The 26,038-nt window shown below is 37.9% G+C and overlaps 1 protein-coding gene across 5 annotated transcripts in view; it reads left to right on the forward strand.

Annotated features, from left to right (window-relative positions):
- Positions 1-26,038, forward strand: part of Col19a1 (collagen type XIX alpha 1 chain) — a 329,361-nt gene that overhangs the window by 5,302 nt on the left and 298,021 nt on the right. For all 5 annotated transcript variants that reach the window (XM_037199723.1, XM_037199720.1, XM_037199721.1 and 2 more), the window contains exons 2-4: positions 5,429-5,555; positions 17,696-17,761; positions 19,250-19,349. In XM_037199723.1, the coding sequence (XP_037055618.1) occupies positions 5,465-5,555; positions 17,696-17,761; positions 19,250-19,349 (257 nt within the window). In that variant the 5' untranslated portion in view covers positions 5,429-5,464. The remainder of the gene's footprint in view (positions 1-5,428; positions 5,556-17,695; positions 17,762-19,249; positions 19,350-26,038) is intronic.

Genomic DNA, 26,038 nt, shown 5'->3' on the forward strand with positions numbered 1-26,038 from the left:
TACTTATTTATTGTTATTATGTATATACACATTACATAAGTTTACCTATATAACATGCAAGCAGGTGCCCATAGAGACCAGATGGTATCAGATTCCCTGGACCTGGATTTACAGCCAGCAGTGATCTGCCTGATGTCCGTGCTGGGGACCAAACCTGGGGCTTCTCCAAGAGCAGCAAGTGTTCTTAACTACCTAGTCATCTCTTAGCCCTGACACCAGGAAATTTTATTTGACTCACTGCTATATCCCCACCATTAATTCCCCCCAATTAATGATACATAATAGGGCTCTCATCCTATCAGTGAAACGAAGGAGTAAAGTTTTCAATTGATCCTTCCTTTGCCGTTTATGTTTTCTATGTACAACTATAGACTTTATGTTATAAATCATAGCAAGGGATTCTCCAAAATCTGTCTTCCTTAGAAATCCATTAGATTTTATAATAGCTTTAAAGTTTTTGAGAAGTGGACTAAGAATATTTTAAGAGATATTATCCAAAATTAATCTGGTCTGTAAAAGCTGAGGAGAATAGTGGGTCGCAAGTAGTGGTCAGGACCAGGCATTCAGACATCCACTACATTGTTGCTGTCATAGCATTGAGAAAAAGGTTTCAGGCAGGCCTATCTGAAGGATTTCAGACGGTTTGTTTTAGAAGGTCTACTGGTGTCTGTGTAGGCCTGTCAGTGCTGAGCACACACACAAGTATGACTTCACATTGTGGTACTGGATAGAACTATAAAGGTTCTGACTGGGCTCTTGATAGGGGATAAATGAATATTTATGAGGAAGTGATTTAAGATATAAGGATCTGAAAGTCATACCCTGTACCCTGCATTGTAATAACAAAAGCTTTTTGATCAAGCAAACCTGGACTTGAACCCAAGGCTTCTGGATAGATCAATCTATGAGCATTCATGTCTGTGGAATGGGGACCTGATATCTACGTTCATTACAAGACTTAGGACCTAGGCAAGAGGGTCTAATCTTCTTCTTTCAACCATGTGGGTTCTGGAAGAAAACTCAGTTCCTGAGGCTTGACAGCCAATGCCTTCTTGACTGAACCATCTTGCCAGCCCAAGATATTTGCTTGGATAAAAGGAGAAAAATGTGTGTGTTTTTAAAATCGATATTCCCAGTCTCTTTGAATTTTTTTCAAATATTTAGGTATATGTTACATAGCCTTCTTACTCTGTACCTTGTAAATATTAGAGACAGGCATAGTCTATTTCTGAGCTATGAATATTAAAATAAATACTACACACAAACTATGTCCTATTTTAGAAAATGAGACCACATAGAACCAATGTTTTCTATACTTCTATTAAAAATGTACTGTAGACACTAGCTTTGGACAGGTTCTCCAGAAAGCAATTCCAGGGTGTTGAGAAACTTCAACCTCTGCATACATTGTCCTGTGGCTCTATGTTAATCACTGAACTGGGAAGCAATGGACATCTGTCTTAAAGCTTAACTTCAACTGTGAAGAGCAAAGCACTAAGCAGTGATAACATTGGCTCAAATTAATTTATCAAACTGTCTTGATAATCATCTTACGAGACCTAAGGGGACAGATAGAAAACTGCTGTATTCCGATAGTGGGGTTGGTTAAAGCCACAGATGAAGAAATCCAAGGAGGGAAACCGCGGTAAACTCAGGGCAGCAACCAGAAGCCTGAGCTCAGTCTATGTCTGGGGACAGTGATAGGGAAGAAGGAAAGGACAGATTCAGAAAGATATGGTGACGTTTTTCCATGGCAGTTTTATTGGGGTCAACCCAGCAAATACCTCCAACATAACTTTAAAAAAAATCTAGCAAATACATGCTAGTGAAATAAGGAAATGAGGTATCCAACTGGACAGAAGAGAGAGAGGTAGATGTATGTATATATAGGTAGATAGATAGATAGATGACAGATAGGTAGATAGATAGGTAGGTAGGTAGATAGATAGATAGATAGATAGACAAATGAAAGACAGATAGATAGACAATAGGTAGGCAGGCAGGCAGACAAACAGATAGATAAAAAAGTAAAATAGGAAGCAATGGGTCTGTAGGGAGATTAGAAGGGATTCTAAGGTAATGTGAAGTTGAGGAACCCAATGAGTGTTTACAGAAGGATGAAGAGTTGGCTGTTGGAAATTCAGAAGGTATTGAGTTAGGATGGCGAGGGAATGGATTCTTGTACAAGTTTCTGCCGATCTCACTTAGAAATAGTGGGAGGAGGTTCAAGTACCCAAACATTTGATCAACTAATCATACAATCTTCTACTTCAGACACTGTGAATAAATAAGGTTAATGCTAAGTTCTGTTGTGTTCTGAGTGTCTCAAGGAAATTGTTGGGGGAATGTCAAGACCGAATTCATATCAAGCTTGTGACTTTATAGCTCCCCGGTTTTTTGTTGCTGTAACAGGAACCAAAGTCTTGATGAAAATGAATTTATAAAACCATTTAGCACTTCTACTTTTCAGATAGCAACTCAACCTGAGCGGAAGAGATAAGTGTAGCTGCAAATTAGACTAATTATTCTTTAGCAGCTATAATAGCAGACATCTTTAGAGTACATAGTTCAATGTCAGTGCTCCTAGCTTGCAGGTGAATGAAACAAGACTTTAAAATGTTCCAGAACTTACATACAAGTAGCAGAACTCACATAGGAAGCCAAGGTTTTAACTATTATGTTCCAGTGCTAATTGATCAACTGAGAGAAATTACCTCAGTTAAAAAAACAGTCACAGATCTCCCTGACAATGGATCAACATTTGATATAGAATTTATTTGAACTAGAATTCATTTATTTAACAGTTACGAACAGACATGAAATAATAACTGTGATCCATTTGCAAGGTCATGTGAGGATCAGGACTAAGTCAGTATCTAGAATTCAAAATAAATAAGACATAAGACCAGATGTTCGATATTTAGAACTACACATGCAATTTTGACATTGCAATTGCTGCATCTAGCTATTCATGCAGAAATATCTAAAATCTTGAATTAATTTTAAAATGCTGAACTGAGTATTTGGCGTGTGTACATAGATTATCAAAGATGGTGGGCTTATTGTTCTCTAAAGAGAGTCTATTGGCAGAAGTTAAACACTCGTGTGATGAATTCTTTCAAGATTGGCTCTTTATTAAAAGGTAGGTAATGGCAAATAAGTGATTTATGACTCTTGAATAGCTATTTCTAATAAAAGAGTAATTGTCAAATAAAATTGAGGGCTCCAGTATGTTTTTTTCTTTCAAATTATTTCTATTTTAGCTAATTCACTACAGTAAATTAATTTAAACAATGTTAAATTTTCTGTTATAGGATCTAGAACATTTTGTTTTATTTTACGTTATTTTGTATGTGTATGGATATTTTGCCTGCATTTATGTATATGCAGCACACATGTGCCTGATGCCCATGGAGGCAAGAATAGGGCATCAGATCGCCTGATAGCCCTCTACGGATTTTACCTGCTGAATCATTCATTGCAGTACCTGCAGAGGAGGAATATAAATTCTTAAAGGCACTGATGATGTTAACAGAATATTATAGAATTTATAATAGGCAGTGCATGTATCAGTTTCCTTTTAAAGAGAATGGAGGTTGTATATGTGTAGTTGTAGTTATAGGAGTAGAAGTCAGTCCAGTAACAAAATAGATTATGTAAAATATGATGATGTCAATTAAGCCATATATATAAATATAATTTTCTCAAACAGAATCATGAATGATAAAATTGTCTTTAAGAATTCTGAATCATGGTATTTTATACCAAATAGATAGCAAGAAATGAAAAAACATAATAAACTATGTTTAAAAGTCTGTGTATGAAAGGATACAGTCAGTAGACTGAAATGGAACCCCATGAAATAAGAGAGAGCATTTGTTAATTATAAACTGATAAAGGGTCAAAATTTAGAATATATGAAAAGATAACAAGAGCTAACTATTAAAAAAAACAGAGAAAGTATCTGAGTGCCATTTCTCCACAGAAGACATACAAATGACCATAAGTAAACATAAAACATGTTTAATATCACTAATCCTCAGGAAAATACAGATCAAACTCACAATGATCCACCCTCTAATACTCATTAGTATGGTATTGACCAAAAATAAAGAAAATAACAAATGTAACACAGGATGTGGAGAAATCAGTACACCTTACTAGCAGAAGTGTGAGTGGTATGGGTGTTATGGAAAAACAGCATGGTGGGTCCTCGGGAAATTAAAAATAGGAGAACCATATGATTCACATATTTTCTTCTTTGAGCATATACCCAAGAGAATTGTAAGTAGTGACACAGATTGATGGCTGTACATCTGTGCTCATAGCAAGTGTTCACAACAGCCCTAAGATGGGAACAAACGAATGTCCGTGGATGGATGATGAACAAAATGGGCGTTCACAAAAGGTGAAGTATCATCTAGGCCCCAAACAAGAGAAAATTCTGACACACGTCTCAACACAAATGAACTTTTAGGAGCTTGCACTGCTGGCCAGGAAAAAGCTTAGTCAGTTAAATGCACCAACATGAAAACCAGAGATCAATACCCAGAATTCACATAAAAAAAATGGGTGTGGTGGTGTATGCGTGTAAACCCAGCTCTGGGGAAGAGAGCTTGCTGGCCAACCAGCCTACTCTAACCAGAGAAAATGAGGTGGTGAATGAGAGACCTTGTCTCAAAACACAAGGCAGGTGGCTCTTAAGGAGTGTGACACCTGGGTCTGACCTCAATCTTCCACACATACGCATGTATAGGTGTACCTATGAACACACAACTGTAGGTACCTTTGGGTATACGCACACCGCCAAAGACATTTCATTGAGTAAAACAAAGTCACCAGAAGACAAAAGCGGAGTGATTCTGCATATGAAGATACCTACGATAGTAAATCTATAGCAGGGAAAGTAGAATGATAATGAGGGATTTGCAGACAATGAGATGGAAACATTTGTTTAGTAGTCACAGACACCCAGTTCTGCAAACTGACAAGAATTATTGAGCTGAATGAAGGAGGGGACTGCAAATCAATGGCAATGCACTTGATTACACTGACATGCACACTTAGAAATGGTCAAGATATGAATTTTATAGGACAATCTATTTTACCACAATTTTTAAAATTAAAAAAAATCATTTGAGTGGTATGGCTTTAAAAACTATTGAAAAAGTGGGAAAATTTAAGTGATAAGAATCCATCGTCATGAGTAATTAATTGAATAATTAACGGAGAAAGAATCTAGGAATATTTCCTGAGTACTTGTAAAGTTTAAAATATGTGTGAAAACACTCAGTTCCGTGTTAGAGCATCATATACCCTAATACATAGTCATATGGTATGTAGAAATTGATTGCTTTCTCTTTGCTGGTTCTGTGGCTGTGATGGAGCAAAGTACAAACTCTCACCTTTAATGCTTCTGCCATTACAGATCTGTGGTCCTTGGTTCCCATGGTTTCAAGGCACAATGAAGCACACTGGCTCTTGGAAACTGTGGACTTGGGTGGCAATGGTCCTGCTTCCTGTTTCCACTTGTGTGACTGTCAGGGACAAGCCAGGTATGTGGGTCACCTCTCTTCCTGATTGAGAAGTGTTATCTATCGTCCTTAAACCATTTTAAAAAATCCATCAAAGCAAATCTTGTTAAGGTTGGAGAGGCTGCAGATTAGATGTACTGATATAGAAAAGAGAAATCATTGTTTTCTACCACCGACCTTCACACAATGCCCAGGATAAACTTCCAAACGTTTCATACACTTGTTATCTAACTTTTTCTGTAATTGGAACTTGTAAATGTGATTATATGCATGTATGTCTCTGTGCATATATATGATATTATCTCACATTTTAGCCTCTAAGAATTATTTGTTCAAGTTATGTCTTAAAATTCACCATTAATTAGGATTAACAAGGACATGTCTTCCCTTAATTAAGAAAAAGTGAAAAACAGATTCCGAAATGTAAAAAGAAATAGAGTTTAATTATATGACAGCACTGTGATGTCTCAGATAATAGAAACAAAGGGTGAACACATCTTTACAGTATCCAATAAATAGATATTTATTCTCAACTGTTACATTTATTAATTTTCTCTTAAATATTCCCAAAGGTCTTTCCAGAAATTTGGAACATTTATTTTCATAACTGACTTTTAAAATTAATTGTGCCTGTATAGATTATTAACCTACATGTACTTCATGTTGCAAAGTTGAAGTGAATATGTAAGATCAGTTGCTAAGGAGTGATCAGATGGGATGTATTCTGAGAACAATCACATAACGGTGATGTATCTTGAGATCTGAAGACTGACTCTTTCTGTGTATGTTCTCTTGAAATAGTTCTTAATAATTTTGATGACAAGGCACAACTTCCCTCTCATAGAGATTTTTGAGTTTATATACACACAGAATAAAAACTGTCATGTATAAACAATTTTTGTCCATTTTGTCACTGATTTTAGAGGAAGCCCATTTCCTAAAACAGTCCACATGAAAATTCAAATATTCTATTAACATATGTATGATAGCCTGAGTCACATAGTCTTAGGGAAAAGCATCTTTTCTGCAGTGAGAAATAAATAAACAGTGACAGCTAACAACTAAAGCCATGTTAAAGTAAAAAGTTACTTAGGGAGATCATTATATGATATTCTGATAATCTGCTCTCGTAAATTTATGTTTCTTTAGCAAGAGAAGGTGCTCTGTTTTGCAATTTCACATGAGTGGGTGGGCTTCCTTTACCTAGAATGGAGGCTAAATCTTTAGCTGAGTGGTGCAGTATTTTTGGCCATGCTAGTATGTAGGAAATGGTTTTGAGTAGAACCACAGTGTGAAGGCTCTGCACAAATGACTCTGGTTTTAGCAAGAGCAAGAATCCCAGAAGGTACTGATTCCTGACTGCCTAGCAGAGATTCCTGTTTGCTGTTGAAGCCATGGAAAATTCAGTTCTTTACATCTTTGACAAGTCAACCAGTTGAGTCTAATGCAGGATGACTGGGGAATGCACTTGGGGAAATACTCACTTTGGGGATAATTAAATGCCATTTTATTTTTTTTTCTGATCTACTCCTTAGCCAGTTATCATCTGCCATTTTATTTTAATCTCTAGCTTTAATAAGCTTTTATTGTAAGAAGACCACTTATGGTCTCTACTTTGTTAAAAATATGCTTTGCTCTACAAGTACAGAAAAAGTCATTAACCATAACAAAACTGTCTATTGAATATCCCCAGAACTCAGTCATTTTACATAACCAAACTTCCATATTTTAGAATTCCTCTAAATATTTTACTTTTCTACATTGAATATCACAGTTCTTTGATCAAGTTATACTGTATATATAACTACCCAAATGTATTCTAGCCCCAAATATTTTACTGAATTAGTTTCTTGAAAGATTTTTCTAAGAACCTGAATTGTAATAAGATTCACAAAACATGCAGCACTAAAGGAAATAAAGAAAGAAAGCACTGTGTTTTCTTATGCCACTTGGTAAAGGGTGCCTGTAGAGCAAGAAGTGTATTTGGAGCATGTCATGGCAATTACTTCACCTCAAATATCATTTACATTAATTGAAAATGTCAGCACAGTACCACCACAGGGACAGTTGGAGAATGTGACACACTAGACCTGGCCTGGCAGGCTACTCTCCTTGTGTCTTGTCTTGTGTGTCTGATTCATGGGGCAAGGTTCCCTTTTTAGTTTTCTCATGTGCAGACCTGTGTGTGTGGTCACTAACCATTTACCGGAGGGAAGTGATTACATCTAAAAATAAAATCGAGCAAATCTGAGGGAGAGGCTAGGGTTTCAGTTCTGGACTTGGAGAGGTTGTCAACAGTTTACAGTTAAAACTAAATGTAATAAAGGATACCTTGTGTCTTCATGACTGTCCTCCACTCACTCTATGGCAGCCTTAACGATTACCTGGAATATCATGGCAAGTGGGACAGAACTCAAGAATAATCTGGAAGAGTCAATAATAATGCAAATTGAAAAATCTTGGATTCAGGCATTTCCAAGTCTTTGATCGATTTGCATTATATTCACATTATGGGCTAAGATACATTTCTGTGTTTTTACAGTGACAATAAACTTCAACTTGACTATGGTAGCTTCAGCTCAGCTGCCAGGGTAGAGAAGAGAAACGTATTAACATATATACAATGCTCAACAAACTTCAAATTTGCTTTCATTGGTTGCTTAAAGCTGGATCCTCTGTGATAGAAACTTGCATATCACGTGGCTAGTATCTTCTCTTAATGTGGCCTTAAGCATAAGTTCTAAGTTATTATAAGGGATCCTTAAAAACACACACACACACACACACACACACACACACACACACACACACACACACACAGAAAACCAGACTGAACAGACTGAAGCAGACGGCAGGATGCCATCGAAGAGAATACTTTTTAAACCAGTTTCAAGCTTCATACAAACCATCTAGCTGGTATGGAGGATATTCACAGGACCAAAGCTAAACACAGAAACCTCGTTAAGTCAATTCTCTACTAACTTAAGGGGGAAAGTTATTAATCTTAATATATAGCTTATAATTGTTGAGAGAAAAATCTCCTATGAACCCTGTGTAGAAATTTGTCTTCTGCTCTCAGCGTTCAGAAGGGTACCACCTCAAACTCTTCGGAGTGACACATGTAGAACTTCACTCCTAACCGTGGAAAGAGCAAGAAACCATCCCAATGACTGGAGGCCATGCCTCCTAGCCAGGTATTTTCTTTGGAGAAAGAGTTTTGGATTAAAGCTAAGTAGTGAAGGTACTTGTGTGACCTCTTGTGACCTTTTCCTAAAATAGCTGTGTCCCATTTTTTTTTTCTCATTTGGCAGCCTTTCTTTGTCCATAGTATTTTTGTTATATCATAGTCCAGCATGCCTTGTCTAGTTTTGTTAGCATTGATTTACTCTCAACATAGAATAGCGGATATTCTGTTCTCAAATGCTTTGGCAACAAATAAAATAAGTGCACAGGGGGTCTGAAGCACAGCCAGAAACAGTGAGTCAAGAAGCCCCTCGATGACCTCTACCCAATACGAATTCTGTCTTTGCCTTTAGAAGATATGAGAGATGGCTCAGTCAGTAAAGCGCTTGCCTTTCAAGCTAAATGACCCGAGTTCGATTCCCAGAATTCACTGGGTTTTTTTTGTTTGTTTGTTTTGTTTTTTAAGCCACCTATGTTGGCACAACCATGTAATTTCAGTCTGGAGAGACAGAGACAGAGTCCTGAGGCTTGCAGGCCAGCCAACCTAGACTACATAATGAGTTTCAAGGCAGTGAAAGAAGCTGTCTCAAAAAAACAAGGTGGATGCCTCCTGGATGGTCCTCTGGTTTCTATAAGCATGTGCACACATGAGTACACACACCCATATGCACATGCGCAACTGGGCACACTTACATTCAAATGTACACCACACACACACACACACACACACACACACACACACACACACATACATATATAGAATACCTAAGGGATCTTTTCCATCCACCTATAGAAGACAGACTAAGTAGATCTACATCTGCACACAACTGGTGCCTTCACCTTCTCCACCTCTGATCTGGAGGAGAAGTCCTAAGTAGTATCCTGCCTAAGGAAAGCAATTCTCCTTAATGAAGATTTGAGATTGATGAAAGAAGTATCAAGTGAGCTAAATTTTCAATTATGACTTTGTCAGTAAACTTTGTTATGTACATATGTATGTGTCTGTGGTATGAAGAAAAAGGGAAATCAAGGCAGGAAATGGACAAGGGAAGTAGCGCAATTCCTGAGGTGATCTCCGACTCCTCTCTTCTTGTCATACTCCCTGTGTGATCGTCTGTTCCTGTGCTTCAAAAGTGAATTATGTCAGTTCCAGGTGTGCTTCACAGCCTTGATCTGTGTCAGCTTTGTAGCTTCCTCTTCCTCCCTCCCTCCCCCTTCCTTCTTCCCTCCCCTTCCCTCCCTCCCTTCCTTCCTCCCTTCCTTCTTTCCTACTTCCTTTCTTCTTTTCTTCACTCCTTCCTCTGTGGATAAAGATTTTAATTGGCATATAACATTTGCACATATTTCTGGAATGCAGTGTGATAATTCAATATGTGTATATATATGTGAAGATCAAATGTGATTCAAAGGATTTTTATATGCTCTTAACCATTTCTTTGTGTTGGGAAGCCTTGAATTCTGTTTTCTCATTATTTATACAATTTCTAATACATCATTGTCAACCGTAGCTATTCCTTCTGTAAGACAGAACACAAATCCACCCCCACCTTCGATTCCTCTGTCCTTCAGTATTGCTTGTTTTTCTGGGTTTTGAGACAAGCACCTGACATGAGCAGCTCAGGGTTTTTTATTTTGGCCCATACTTTAAGGGTTCGGTTCCCAGCACAATACCAGAAGACTGAGGCCACTGGCACATTAATGCTCAGTCAGGAAGCAGAGAGATGAATGCTGGTGTTTTGCTTGTTTTCTCCTTTTTGATCATTCTGGGACCCCAGCCTAGGGAATGATGCTGCCCATACTTAGGCTGGGTCTTCTCATCTTCATTGACCTACCTGAAGTTCCCCGATAGATACACCAAGCAGTTTGTCTTCTAGTGATCCTAGATCCTTTTAGGTTGACATTAACCATCACACCTTCTTAGTTTCTTGTGACTACTACTCTACCTTCTACTTCAATGAATTTGACTTTTCTTTTTGAGTGCCAGCATCTGAACAGGAACACACAGTTTTTTCTTTTCATGGCAGGCTTATTTCACTTAATATAAGGCTCTCCGGTTCTACTCATGTATCTACCAATGACAAGACTCCATTTATCTTTATGGCGGAAATCCATTGTGTATGCATGTGCTGCATTTTCTTTGTCTAGTTATTTGTCAATAGACATTTATTTGTTCCTATAGCTTGGCTGTTAGGAATACTATTGTGATAGATACAGAAATAGACATCGTTTTGGTATAAGGATTTCACTACATTTGAGAATATCGTGTAGTGGGGTAGTCTGATTGTATTTAGTTCCATTTCATGTCTTCCAAGGAGTTCCACACTATTTCCCACAAAAAGTGTATTAACATATTTGTATCAACAGTGAGCAAGAGATCCCCTTTCTCTTCATCATCTCTGTCTATTTCTTATCTTTTTGATAATTCAAATTAAAGTGAAATGTTCTCACTAGGTATGAATGTGCATTTCCTTGATGCTGAGTTTTATATATATATTTGTTCACCTTTTGTACGTCGTCTTTTGAGAAACTCAGACCATTTGCATATGGTTTTAATCAGATTCAGTGTCTTTTCCACTATCTAGAATTTAGAGTTCCTGGCATGTTCTGGTTATTAACCAATCACCTCTAGTTGGTTGAATAGTCTGTTGATGTGTTCTTGCATTCCATGTGTTGTCCCCTTACTGTATTGATTGCTTCTGTTGTTGTACACAGCTTCCCAGTTTCACACAATCCCATACCCCTAATTCATAAACTTCCATTCAGCCATTTGAGTTGTTTAATGGCTTCTCAATCTTAATACTTCTGGGTACTCCTAACTGCCATTGATTAATACACATGGTATCTAATGAACTCTTATTTCTATGGGAAGACTTCAGTGTGTCAGACTCTTATCTAGTTACACAACTAAGTCTCCTTCCACCCTCTGTTCATCTAACTACCATGGCTTGTTGATTTTTGTATCTCATTTCTTCTGCCTTTTCCCATCCTCACTGTTATCTATGTAGTCCAGGCTAACATCATCTCTGGGCTCACAGAGTGTGGGAAAGTGGCCAGATAAAATCTCAAGCTAAATTTGAAGTTTAGATAAATAAGGGATGATGTTTTCGAGTATGCCTGGATGTTCTAGACATTGTATCAGACATACTTATGCTAAAATATTATCATTATGTATCTGATATTTGATTATGAATCTTCTGTCTATTTGGTATTTTGGGCAATCCTATATGATGTAATAAGAAGATACAGATGACCAGGGAAGGAAGGCTGGGCTCATGTAGGGGCATTTAAGTGAAGGCACAAAGGCTGTGAGAATAAGGTCCCTGGGCACCTGGAAAGCAGCCAGCACAATGGTTCTGAGGCAGATAACTGCTCAATATAAGGGAGAAATAGTACGAAGTCCAGGATGCCAGAGTCATGGGAATGAAGGGCAGAGTGATAGGGGGTGGGAGTAAGGGCACATGCTGCTATGTTTGGTGATTGTAAATAATCTGATTTCTAAGTCTGCAAAGTCGAAAGCTAGATGATGGACTCTGGCACATTTACCAGAGCAATGGACACTGTCCTGTGAGTTCTCCTAGGAAATGTGCTTCGATTGTTTATTCGCAGATAACATACAAATAGCAGGCTTCTGCGTTTATAGTGTACAGTCTGTCTCAGAAAGACTTAAATCATGATTATCTGAGAGCTATGATAGATTCATCCCTCCTTATCCTCAACAGACATATTGCAAGGCTTTCCGTGGGTATCTGAAGTTATGGGTAGCAGTAAACCCTACATAAATGTTTTTTCCTATACCTATCCATTACTTACCTATAATGAAGATCAATCTATAAATTAGTCACAGTAAGAGATTGACAGCAATAGCTGGCACTAAAATAAAATTTAAAAAATCCTCAATATTCTGAAATTAAATTTAAATTAAAAAATTATTTCTGCTCAAAAAAACAAAAAAAAATTTCTGGAATAGTTTTCATTTAATATTTGCATATTTCAGTTGGTCTTGAGTTACTAAGATTTCATGATGCAAAACTCACACCAGCAGGACTACTGTTAAAATGCAAATGTGTGGAGATGTTGTACTCTTTATTTTTATCTATGTTTTAATTTTTTTTAGATTTTTTTTATTTTATGTGTTTAGTGTCTTGTCTGCAAATATGCATGTGCACCACATGAGTGTCTGTCTGGTGCCTACAGATTTCAGAAGACCGTGTTGGATCTCCTTGAACTGGAGTTTCAGATGGTTGTAAGCTATCACGTGGGTGCTAGAAACCCAATCCTGGTCCTTTGAGAGAACAAGTGCTTTTAATGGATTAGCTGTCTCTCCAGCCTCAGATATGTACATTTTAGCAAAGTTAAGATATAAATGATATCCTTACCAGGAAAATGGCACATTTTCTTTTCCTGTCATTCTGTAAGTGATGCTAAGACCCTTCAGTAAACTACAAAATGTCTAATAGAACACACTGGCATTCTTGAAGAACATTCTTCAAGACTCTGAAAACTCAGTGTTTCCCTTTGCCTTTGTATATGCAAGAATGAATTTGCCTCCTGCTTTTCCTAAGCTAGATTCACAAAGGTTACTAGCTCGTATTTGGCATGACCATTGGTAAATAAACACAAACTGCTTAGGTATTAAATCAATTGAAAAGACAAAGCTGAAACAATAGATTTTAGCTGGTCTTAGATACAAGAAGAAAGGGGAAACTGAAAAAAATGAAATAAAATAAAGCGAAAGAAGAGATTTTAACATGCTGTCAAGTATTTTAGTGAATGCTATAATAAAATGAAAACTTACATAATTTGGAACAGAAAATTCTAGATGATAGAAAAGAGCATGTATTTAAAGATGTGCAAACATTTTTTGACAAAAAAAATGCTGTTTGTCTGGTTCTGTTTTCATTTTATATGTTTTAGGGATCTTGTCTAAAAATCCTTGTCTATAGCCATAATGTTTCTGTGCATCACTAAAACCATATTTTATGGGGCTGGAGAGATGGCTCAGTGGTTAGGAGAGCACTGGCTGATCTTGCAGAGGTCCTGGGTTCAGTTCCCAGCATCTACAAGACAGGCTCACAACAGTCTGTGACTCCAGTATCATGGCATCCAATGCCCTCTTCTGACTTCTGAGATTACTGCAGTCATGTGGTGCACATACATACATGCAGGTAAAACCCTCAAAACACACATATATTTTTAAAATATCTTTAAAAAATAAGTGAACTAGTTCCAAGATATAGTAGGCTCTGCCTCTGGTAAAATCAGAACCAGAACCAACAGATTAGATCATGCGCGTGTGAAAGGGGATTCATCTTTTAAGCACATAGTTAAAACAGCTGATGGGAACAAATACATTTCATTAATGAATTCTTAGGTATGTTATTGTTTTGTTTAAAATATGTTTTTGAGAGATGTTCAATACAGGAGAGAAAGTTGATTTGCAAGAAATGTGTTTTTCCGTACCCTTCCATTGAGTAGCTGCATGACCTATTTCTCTAGGGTGACTCATTTTCAGATGACCAGGAATCAGAGAGCTAAAAGCTACTGTTTAGATAAGTCATGACATACGCAAAGCCGAGATGGATGACTTTCTCTTTGTTTCCTGTGGCTCCTTCCACTATCCCACCAATCCTGTAGACTTCACGGGTCTTTCAAGGCATGTAAAGAGGAAGTTAAGTCTGACAATCATTAACATTAACACTTTAGCATAAATTTGCTAAAGCTACTTTTACTTGCTTTTGAAAAACTGTTGAGTTCTGCAAGCAATGCATCTTCCTTAGAAACATGGCATTCAATACTCTGAAATACTTCAGAGAGCCCCTGAGGGACAGAGTTGCTGTGCTTGCTCCGGTCTACCAGCAATAATCTTTGAATCTTATGCATAAGTCTAAAGGTACATTAATATTAAAATGCACATGTATGTTTATATGTTTATATTTGAATAAATTAACATGCCCAACCTGTGATAGTTACTTCCGCTGTTTTATATTAAAAAGTTTATGTCAATATTTAAATTGATTAACATATCTAGCTTATGACAGGCATCCCCACTGCTTCTTTCTTCATTTTTATGCAATGGATTCATAAATCTTCATGAATTTATCTTATTGCACCTCAAATCTTAAAACACTTTGTTTTGTTCAGCTGTTCACGACAAAACATGTGTTCTAAAGGTAGGAAATGGCATTAATGTTTTATAAACTAAAAACTTTCAGTGGAGGAATACATAAATATTGCTGGAAATGTTGAATCCCATTTATATCAAAGCGGTGTGTTTATTCCGTTGACATCAACATATATTCACAAGGAAGAATTTAAATGAGATTTACAGTTTCCTAGTGGAAACAGTCCACAAACCTCCCGCCCTCTTCCGAAGTCTCACAGCAAGGAAGCCTTTCTGCTGTCCAGAGATTTGTCCTGCCAATCAGGCATGCACTGTGTCTTTCCTCTATGTGCCCATGTTATGAAGAATGCCAGGTTCCTCTTACACTTTATTGCCAATATAGATATTCACAATCAGTATACATGTTTTATTGAGATTTTGGTTTTTTTATTTAAAGTTTAGAGCTGTTTTTAGATTAAAATATTTTCTTAAGGGAGCTGCTGTTTTTCTCCTTGTATTGAGATTTTGCTTAAAGTTAGTAAATGTTAAAAGCACAACACACTGAATTTTTACATGTTTATATGTACACTTATGTAGTTATCACTCAAATAAAATCATAAAATATATCCCAAATTCTAGAAGATTCCTCTACACTTGCTCTGAGGTGGTACCCCTTCCATGGTAATCATTTCTCTAACAGAGATCAGTTGTATAATTATCACAAAAATGGAATAGGTAATGTGTATTTAGGGAAAATGATACTCCCCCCACTTATATTACCTCTAAGATCCAAATATTTCCATAGGTCAAGCCAAATCATTTCTACTGTTATCTAGTTTTTTTCATTGTTTATTGTGCAGTATGTCCTCTTGTTGATGGACTTTTAGGGTGTAACTTTATGAGTAATGATAGCACAGACATTCTTACCTCACAAGGTCATTTACATTCATGTTTTGCTTTCATATCTCTTGGGTCATTGAGTTTCTTGTAGAGTTCATGCATCATTAACTTCAGTAAATACTGTCAAACAGTTTTCTCAAGTGGTTGTACCACTTTCTACCACCACATGAAATATAGAAGAGCTGAAAACATTAATTGTTTGTCACATCCCCTTCAACACTTGGAGTGATAGTTCTTCAATTTTGGTCATTTAATGGAATCTCAGTAGTTTCCTCTACATCTCTCATTACTGGTGAGGTGGTACACCTTTGAATAGGTGAGTTGTTAATTTGGAGATTCTGTTTTGTGAAGTGCTTAAAAATTTTTTGAATGTATTGGAAATAAACTTTGTCGTCTTTTGCTCATTTTCGGGAGCTCAGGGTTGGTCCTGGATTCAGTACATCCTTGGATACTTTCTCCTTATGTGTGCGTTGCCTTCTCTCTTTAAGATGCATGAGTTAGAAATACCATCTCCTATTCTCTGGCTTGTCTTTTCACACTTCTGATCTTTTGATTAACACAAAACTTTTGATTAACAAGTGTTTTAATTTAATGAAGCCCCATTTATCAATATTTTCTTTTGTCAGTAATTCTTTGTCTCTTTCAAGAAACCCTTGGCTTCTCCAAGTTCACACAGCTTTATGCTTACCAAACTTGCTTTATGTTTTGTTTTTCACATATATAATTTTCTCTAATTTCTGCATGCAGTATAAAAAAATCAAGATTCAATGTTTTCCTGTGTCAACATCTAATACCAGAACCCACTGATTAAAAAGGCCCTCCATCTCCCACTGGACTGCTGTGGTCGTTTGCAGTAAATGGAGCTACATGTGGAAGGGTCTGCGTTTGGACCTTCTATTCTGTTTGATTGGTCTGTCTTTCTATATGCACACCAATGCCATGTTAAAAGGATTCCTTATATCTCATGGTTTGCCTCCAAGTTATTGTTTAGCTTTACCTTTAGCTATTTTTGTTTCTTTGTTCTTCCATTTAAACTAGACAATGAGCTTGTCAGTTTTGAAACACACATGCACACACACGCACGCGCGCACACACACACACACACACACAACAACACACACGCACACACACACACACACACCCTGACTGATCTATTGGAATTGGGATTTTAATTGTCATTCAGAAAGAATATGTTATTTGCTTTATCCTTGCAAATTATATGATAGCATTACTTAAACCTTGAGACCCTTCTAGTCAAATATGCAATGGTGATTCCTTGTCACAACTCTAGGTCTGAGGTGTATTTGTCAACTGAAGGACTGAGGCATTCAGTAGTTATCTGGAAAATTCGAGGTTTTCACTTTCAGCCAAGCAGATGGTCAGTTTGGCCATAAGCAGTTTATTTTCTGTCTATACTATGAAGTTTAAGACACGAAACACAAACATAAATCTCGACGATGGAGAATTGAACTTGTGACTATACAGTGTAAAAGGTTTAATGTACTTAAGTATAGCTGCATTTTGTTGTACAATGGTGTGACTGGGAACGTGGGTGGCACCCTTGTCAGCATTACTTCATATGTAACTCATTGTCTGAATTAGATTTAAATATGTTAGTTTGAGACTAATGTGTGCACATACATTACTACATTTCTATGATGTGGCTTCATTGGACATGTAAACTCACCGAGTAGAGATGATGGATGTCTGAGTAGTTGTGATAATAATAGCCAGCATCACTGTGTTCTCACCATGGGCCAGGCAATAGCCTAATTTTTTTTATATGAACAAACATTAAATCTTCATAGAAATACTGTAGGATGGGGATCATCATCCCCAATTTCTAGAAATTTAATAAAATAGTTCAGTTTATTTTTATTTTCACTTCATCTTGTTTATGATTGTAGCATTCAACTTTATTTGGAAAAAGTAGGATGGGAATGTTAGTTCAAATCAATTGTGCTTGTCTTTTAAATAGAAACAACTTGCCCTGTACTGAGAATGGAGGGATATCAAGACAACAGAAACAAACTTGAAGTTTCCGGTAAGTATTCTTGGCTAAGTAGCACTTTGTGCAAAGTGTTCATTCATAGTGACCAAATGCTATGCGATGGCAGCCCTGTAAAAGACTTCTCTGGGGAGTGGGAATTCAGGGAGAGTAAAGTACGATATTTCATTAAAGGAATAATGATTTCCCTATCTCTTTAGTATGGCTTATGGTGAACCCTCCATCCTCCCCACTTCCCAGGCAGGGGTGGCTCCACAGCCAGCTCATTGACTGCTCAGATGGAATGCTAGGTCTCCACCAAGCCAGAGATTTTATCCTCCTAACAGGAAGTTTTACCTAGGTGGTCCTGAGTGCTCCCTAGGTGGTCTCGAGTGCTCCCTAGGTGCACCTGAGTGCTCCTTTGCCAACATTACAAGTTAAGATCATAAGATCCATATAGAAATAGAAAGTAAATACTGCAGGCCAGGTGAAATACTGTCAGCAGTGTTCTCTGTTGTTTAACCTCGGGGTAACAATACCTCACCTTGGTGGAGAACAAAAGCTGTGTAAAAATCACAGAAGTTGGGCATTCTGTTGCAATTCTGAAAAGGGAAAAGAATATTTTTGAGATGTTTTAACATCCAGACGTAGCCATAATTTCAAGACTATTTTGGTGTAACATTTTTATATTTTTCTCTTTCTTTATATTTTCTTTTGTTATTAATGTTGCCTTTGCTGGTTTTGTTATTGCTGTTTTGTTTTTTGTTTGTTGGTTGGTTTTTTGACAGGATCTCCCTGTGTAGCCCAGGTTGGCCTCAAACTCAGGATCCTCCTGCTTCAGCCTCCAAAATGTATCATAGGCATGTGCTGCTACCATACCTGGGTCAACATTCTTATTTTCCTTTTCCTTCCTCCCCTTCCTTTCCATATTCTCTTTCTGTTTTTCTCTAACTCTCTCATATATACATGATGATAACACACATATTGCACTTGAATTCTAAGCATTTCCCCACATTCATATAATTCTCCTGAAGTATATATTTGTAAGAGGCTGTTTAGATTTGAAAAGAATGGCTACGATTTTTATTCTGGCTATATTCTGTTTATACTTTAGAGATGGTACAATGAACTACCATGATAATTTGCTTAGGTCAATTTCTAAATTAAAGCAAAATGATAGTGCATTCTTTTCCAACACCTGTGAGAAGCAAGGATGGTGGTTGGTGTACATTTGCAGTCTTAGCCCTGGGGAGGCTGAGGGGGGAGTTCTGCTGTGCAATCAGACTAGGCAGAGACAAAAAGAACTATATTTATGAACCGTTCTTCAGAAAGATAGCTGTGCCTTCTACAGGCAAAGAAAATTTTATTTCCCTGTACCCCAAAAGGAAAGAATGCAAAAAAGAAATTAAGCGCCTTTGTTGATTTCAAATAGGAGGATTTTATTTTAAATCAATCAACCTGTGGATATGGATAACAAATTCCTGTTTAAAAATCAATATGTCTGTGAGTTTATTGCTGGGTTTAATAACACGTCACATTTTACAGGCTTTGATCTAGGAGAAAGCTTTGCTCTGAGGCATGCATTTTGTGAAGGTGATAAAACCTGTTTCAAATTAGGAAGTGCACTGCTTCTCAGAGACACTAGGTGAGTAAACTTATTCGTTTTCATTTTAACAAAACTACAAAAATTATTTTCTAAGGCTATTCCAAATTCTTGCTCAAAAATATAAATGCTCAGTAGTGCCCCCCCATGCTGCAATGACTATACGACTTATGTATTCATTACTGATAAAACTCTGCAATCAAAACTTACTTGCATAAAGAAATAGTCTTTAGAAAATTAAATACATTTTTGGAGTAATCTTATTGGCATTAAGAGTAGACATAACTGGTATCTGATTTTAAAAGTGAACTTTGAAATATAAGGTTCAACATAGATTCAGAGACAAAAGACGCTGCTGTATTTATTCCCATATATACTATGTTTTGTGGTAAATTAAAATAACAGTTGACCTTAGGTGCTTCCTCTATGTACCAAAATGTTTTGAAGGTTTTTTGTTATTTATTTCTTGTGTCAAACTTGAGCATCCTTGTGTGTAAATGCACCATTAAGGAAAAGCACCATAGTCCCCCTGGGTTTAGCATTCAGCATACATGTCTTTGTGTGAAGATGAATACAGCATGCATGGATGTTCTCACTTTCGACACACATCTTATTGCTTATCCTCAGATTCTCCACATAGACTAAGCTCATAACTCATTTTCCCCTCTAGAAATGTTTCTTTTAAACTTCTTGTTTTGTGATGTTTTGGAAGACTTTAATTTAATAGCATTCTTCTGTTCATTTATTGATGAGAAATAAAGATGTTATGGAAGAGCATAAATTGATATTGGAAGTATATCAAGAGTGATTGTCATGTGGGGTACTTTCATCAGGTACCATAAGGTATGGCTGTTCCAGTGACCCCAAGAGCAGTAGTTCCTTGCTTTTTTATGCATATGCTGTAAGGAAAAGCAAGATTGTGTGTGTGTGTGTGTGTGTGTGTGTGTGTGTGTGTGTGTGTGTGTGTGTGGTGTAGGGAGGGAGGAAAGTTAACTACTGGTAGATAATATTTCTTAATAAGTTTAAGAAAGGCAATACATTCTGTTAAAGCATTAAGATGCATTATTTTTCTTGCCTATATTTTTTTTCTGTTGATTTAAATGCCTGTAAATCTGGTAATGTGAGGAAAGAATTGACTGAAATGAGTTATTTTAAATTCACTGGACTTGTACAAAAGCAGAATAAGCTGATTTTAAAAGTACTGCCACTGTTAGGTGATGCTGTTCCCCCTTTGAGTTCACAGGATTATAAATGAATTGAAGTTTGCTTTCCAACCTTCGGCTTCAAATCACTCCCCAGTCTCTGGACAATCAATGAAAGCAAATTTTCTGGCTCTGCAGAGCGTAAGCCCAGGTTCCTCCACGGCAGGAAACTGGAGGGTGTCTGGTTAAGCTGACTACCGAGGGTCAAGTCGCTTGGCTCCTCTCCACTTACATTTCATTCACTGAGCCAAGTATGCTAGGATGCTTCTCTTGCATGATGCCATTTTGATTTTTCAGTGGGCCCGGAGTAAAGTTGCAGCTATTTATACATTTGTAAATAAGCTGCCTTGCGGAGTCAGCATGGGAAAAGGCAGATGCCGTTTTATATGGAAAATGAAAATGCTTTCTGTGCCTGAACTTGTTTTTTATTGTTCTGGCATATTCTACTTGACATTCATGAGGGAAGAAGCCTCGTGAATGTGGGGATTTAGAAACCTATTCAAGTACATTCAATATCTTCAGCCTGGCTTCCTGTCTGACACCCAAAATTTGCTCAAGCAAGGCTCTTCAAGATTTCCATACTTTTGCCTACCTATCTATATCTACATTATTGTACATTTAGAGGTCTATTGACTCAAGGGTGTCTTGAGAACTTGTTGAGTTTTTTTGTGATTTGAAACTCCCATTCATGTCTTCAGTATTTTTTGAGCTAACAAAGGGTGAGTATTGGTGCTGTAAAAGATTCTGGGTGGCACACTAGTCGTCTGAATTATCTTTTCAGGGGAAGGTTTTTTCCCCTCTTAGGGTTCTAAGTCTTATTGCTAAAAAGAATTTAAGAGTGGACTCAAATGGAATCTTGAAGACAAATTCATTAGACTTTAAAAGAAAAACCCTCAGGGCGGCCAAGCTACCAGAGAAGCAGAATGTGAAAGAGAGAGAAAAGAGAGCCATGTTTTATGAAGCAGCATGGAGGTTAGACACATGGCAAGGAGTAAGGAAGCCCAGAGTGTCAGGGAAAGTGTGCTGAGAGCACAAACACAGGGAAAGCCGCACTTTTCTGTGTAATTCAGGAAGGTGGGAAGACTGCACTCCGTAGGATACTGTGCTGTGGAGAGGAATCCGGGGGAAGGAAAAATACAGTATCTCACTAAGGAGAACATGCTCCACTTATCTCTTTAGATTGGCTTAAGAGGAGCATACCTTCCTAGGAGCTAGACCTCGGACAGGTGGCTGATCTGGCCCAACTGGAGTGTCATGTCACCTCCAGGCCAGAGATGCTGTTCTCTTGAATGAAAGGAGTATTTCTCTTTTCTTTTGTTTTTAATGTAATACTTCATATTTTTATTCATTTTATATACCAACCAGAAATCCCCCTCTCATCCCTCCTCCAGCTCCTCATCACCTCCCCTCCACCCCCCATGCCCACCCCACCGCATCATCCCCTCTTCCAACAGAGTAAGTTCTCCCATGGGCGGACAGCTAAGCCTGGTACATTCAGTTGAGGCAGAACCAAGCCCCTCCCTGCTTTATCAGGAGTGAGCAAGGTATCCTACAATAGGTACTGGGATTCAGAAAGCCAGCTCATGCACCAGGGATAGATCCTGATCACACTGCCAGGGGCCCCTCAAACAGACCCAGCTACACAACTGTCTCCCATATGCAGAGGGGTTTAGTCCGGTCCCATGCAGGTTCCACAGCTGTCAGTCTAAAGTTTGTGAGTTCCTTTGAGCTTGGTTCAGTTGTCTCTGTAGGTTTCCCCATCATGATCTTGACCCTCCTTGCTCATAGAATCCCTCTTCCCTCTCTTTGACTGGACTCCTAGAGCTTGGAGCTCACTCATAAGTGGATACTAGATATTAAAGCAAATGATAATCAGGCTACAACCCACAGCTCCAGAGAAGCTAGAAAACAAGGAGGACCCTAAGAGGGATGTACAGATCACCTTGAGAAGGGGAAACAGAGGAGCTCTCCATGAATAAACTGGGGATAAAGGGGCAATAGAGAGTAGGGGATAGGGATGAGAACATGAGGGAACAGGATGGTCGAGCTGGGGGAGGGATGGAATGGGAGAGCAATGAAAGAGATCTTTGTTTTTATTAAGAGATTTTTCCATTCATTTCACATATCAACCACAGATTCCCCTGTCCTCCCTCCTCCCCCCCCAATCCTTCCCCTGCAACCCACCCCCTATTCCCACCTCCTCCAAGGCAAGGTCTCCCATGGGGACTCAGCAGAGCCTGGCACATTCAGTTGAGGCAGGTCCAAGCCCCCCCTCCCTGCACCAAGGCTGAGCAAGTGTCTCACCATAGGCCCTAGGTTTCAAAAAGCCACCTCATGCACTGAGGACAGGTCCTGGTCCCACTGCCTGGGAGCCCCCTAAACAGTTTAAGCTAAACAACTGTCTCGCTTATCCAGAGGGCCCAGTCCAGTACCATGCAGGCTCCTCAGCTATTGGTTCACAGTTCATGTGTTTCCACTAGTTTGGCCAGTTGTCTCTGTACTTTTTCCAATCACGGTCTCCATATCTCTTGCTCATAGAATCCCTCTTCTCTCTCATCATTGGACTCCTGGAGCTCCACCTGGGACCTGGCCATGAATCTCTGCATCTGCTTCCATCAGTCACTGGATGAGGGTTTTATGATGTCAGTTAGGGTATTCAGCCATCCAATCACCAGAGTAGGTTAGCTCAGGCACCCTCTCAACCATTGCCAGTAGTCTATGGTGGAGGGAGACATTATGGGGTAAGGGAGAAAACTGGTGCTAGGGAAATTTCCTGGAATCCATAAAGATGACCCCAGATTAGACTACTAGCAACAGTGGTGAGGGGGCTTGAATTGGCCAACCCTGGTAATTAGATTAGTGAATACACTAATTGTCATCATAGAGCCTTCATTGAGTAACTGATGGAAGCAGATGCAGAGATCCACCACTATGCACCAGGGGTATTTTTCTTAATGAACCTTTTTAAATATTCTAACAATACAAAGATGATAGTTCATAAATTTTGAGTTTCTATGTATTGTTGATCATAAAGTCATCACACTCAGAACTGGATTGGGAAATGGGGAATAGATTTCAAGGAATGAATTTTCTGATTTAGTATAGAATCTGATATGGCAAATCGCTCCAACTCTCGGGTTATTTATGTAGTGCTGTCTGGCATACTATGCTAGGGTGGATTTTGAGGCCTTATTGAGTTCTGTAGACTTTTAGCACTATGACCCATTAGAGGAAAGAAAAGTGTGGGGAGTTCTAATGAGTTTCAGAACTGCAACTGTTCTGATTTATGATAAAAACTCTGGAAGCTGGTGGGTTTTGCATTTGAAGTGACACCTATGAAGAGGGGTAAACTGATGTTAATCATGAAAAATATCTAGATACTAAGACTTTGAGAGCTAGACTAACATACTTTACTTTTTATTTATTTAACACATATGTCACTGGGTATGTTAAAAAAAACTTAGTCTTTTACAATGCTAAACATATTCTACTTAGAATGAAATAAATATATTCTGATTTTTGTTCCCAAAATAAATCTCTAGTGAAAAGAAATCATCTTTCTCCATCTCCTTAATGAACTTGGTGGTTGCTTTATGAAAGCAGGGTTATATAGTTCCATACTTTTACATGGAAGTCAGGCATAGTCAATGAGAGTAGAATGGTGGTTTTGAGAGACCAGAAGAGGTGTATTAGTCACTTTTCATTGCTATAAAAAAACACCATGACTAACAAGGCTCGTGGAAGAAAGTTTATTTGGACTCACAGTTCCAGAGAGAGAGTCCATAATGGCTGGAGGGTGAGAGGGGAAGCATGACAGAAGGTGACTAGACCAGGGAGCCAGGAGATTACATATTCAAGAGCAAAACAGAAACTGAATAAACTGGAAGTGGGCAAGGCTATGAACTCTCAATAAAGTCCCTCAGTGATTTACTTCCTCCAGCAAAGTTGAACCATCTCCATAAACAGCATTGGTATCTGGGGACCGAATGTTCAAATACTTGATCCTATGGGAGGATTCTTCTCACTTAAACTAGCACATTTGGGCAGCAGGAGGGATGGAGAGGATACCAAGTCACGGTGAGATAGGAGTAGCTCCTGGTGTTGGATAAATGTACATTGTACATTTCAAAAGGCTAGAGAAAAAGATTTTGAAAGATTCTCCATAAGGAATTGATGACCCACTTGAGGTAATAAATACATTTAATTTCATTTTAATATCATTTAATTCATACATGTATCAAAAAATATATGACTATACCATCTAGGTATGATTTTTATATATCAGTTAAAGTCAACTTGAAAGATCAAAGGACAAGTAAAATTTTTATAGGGACTATGCTTGCAGTCCATTGAGAAGATGGAAGTATCAATGTATAATCACCAAAAGCTAAGAAAACATCATGCAAATAAAGCCTGAACACGTCTCAAAGAAAGGGAAGAAGTAAGTAGAAGCTAGTCTAATTTGTGTTTTTTGTGTTTTAGACTTTTTAGGGGCCTCTGGAGTTTAACATCTCCCTTGGAATTCACCCTGAACCTGACTGGTGCTCTGGATAGCTTGTGTCAAAATTTACATCTTGTCTTTGCTAGTTTTGAATGATGGATCCTGTGAGCGTGGCTTTTCACATGGGCTTTTATACAAACTCAGAGTTTTTTTTTTAATTAATTAATTTTTTTCATTTATCTTACATCCCAACTGCAGTTTCCCCTCCCTCCTCCTCTCCTCCAACATAACCTGTCATTAGTCAAACTCGGGCTTTTAGTATTAGAAATAGCACTACAAAATATGGGAAGGGGATTTTTCTCTATATGCATGATTATTTCCAAAAGACTGATGTTTAGAAATGAAAGCCATCTTCAGGGATCCTGATAGAGCACTAACTCTGTCCCATCATATTCATATCCATGTATACTTCGTATTCTCTGACGCCTTCTGTAGCATTAGGGCCCATGATTCTAAATTCATATGCATTGTTTTTTAAACTTAAATTTCATGCAATTACAAATAGGAGCTAGAGTGTGTCTTCTAACTACCATAGGTGTTCCTAAATGGTTTTGTTCAGTGAAAGGATGAATAAGAAGCATCATTAGTAAGTCCCAGAAATTCAGGCAATCAAGGCTTATTTCAGTCAACAAACATTGAGCATCCCATGACTCAGCACTGAAGGATGTTCCAGGCTTCCACCGGTAAGGGATTTGGTCTGTTTTTCCTTCCTGGAACTTGTTAGAGAGATACAGAATACAAGGAAAGTTACACTTCCCTAAAAACTTTACAGATCTGTCCATTTCCCTACAAATGTCATGATTTCTTTTTTAAAAAAATATTTATTTTCATGTGCTTTTTTTTCTTTTCTTTCTTCTTCTTTTTTTTTTTTTTTTTTTTGTCTGTGTAGGGATGCACAGTCCTTGGAACTGTAGTTACAGACAGTTGTGAGCCACCATGTGGGTGCTAGGAATTGAACCTGGACCCTCTGGAAGAACAGTCAGTGTTCTTAACCGCTGAGCCATGTCTCCAACCTGAATGTCATGATT

Source organism: Peromyscus leucopus, chromosome 16_21 (genome assembly GCF_004664715.2).
Source record: "Peromyscus leucopus breed LL Stock chromosome 16_21, UCI_PerLeu_2.1, whole genome shotgun sequence".
NCBI classification, from domain to species: domain Eukaryota; kingdom Metazoa; phylum Chordata; class Mammalia; order Rodentia; family Cricetidae; genus Peromyscus; species Peromyscus leucopus.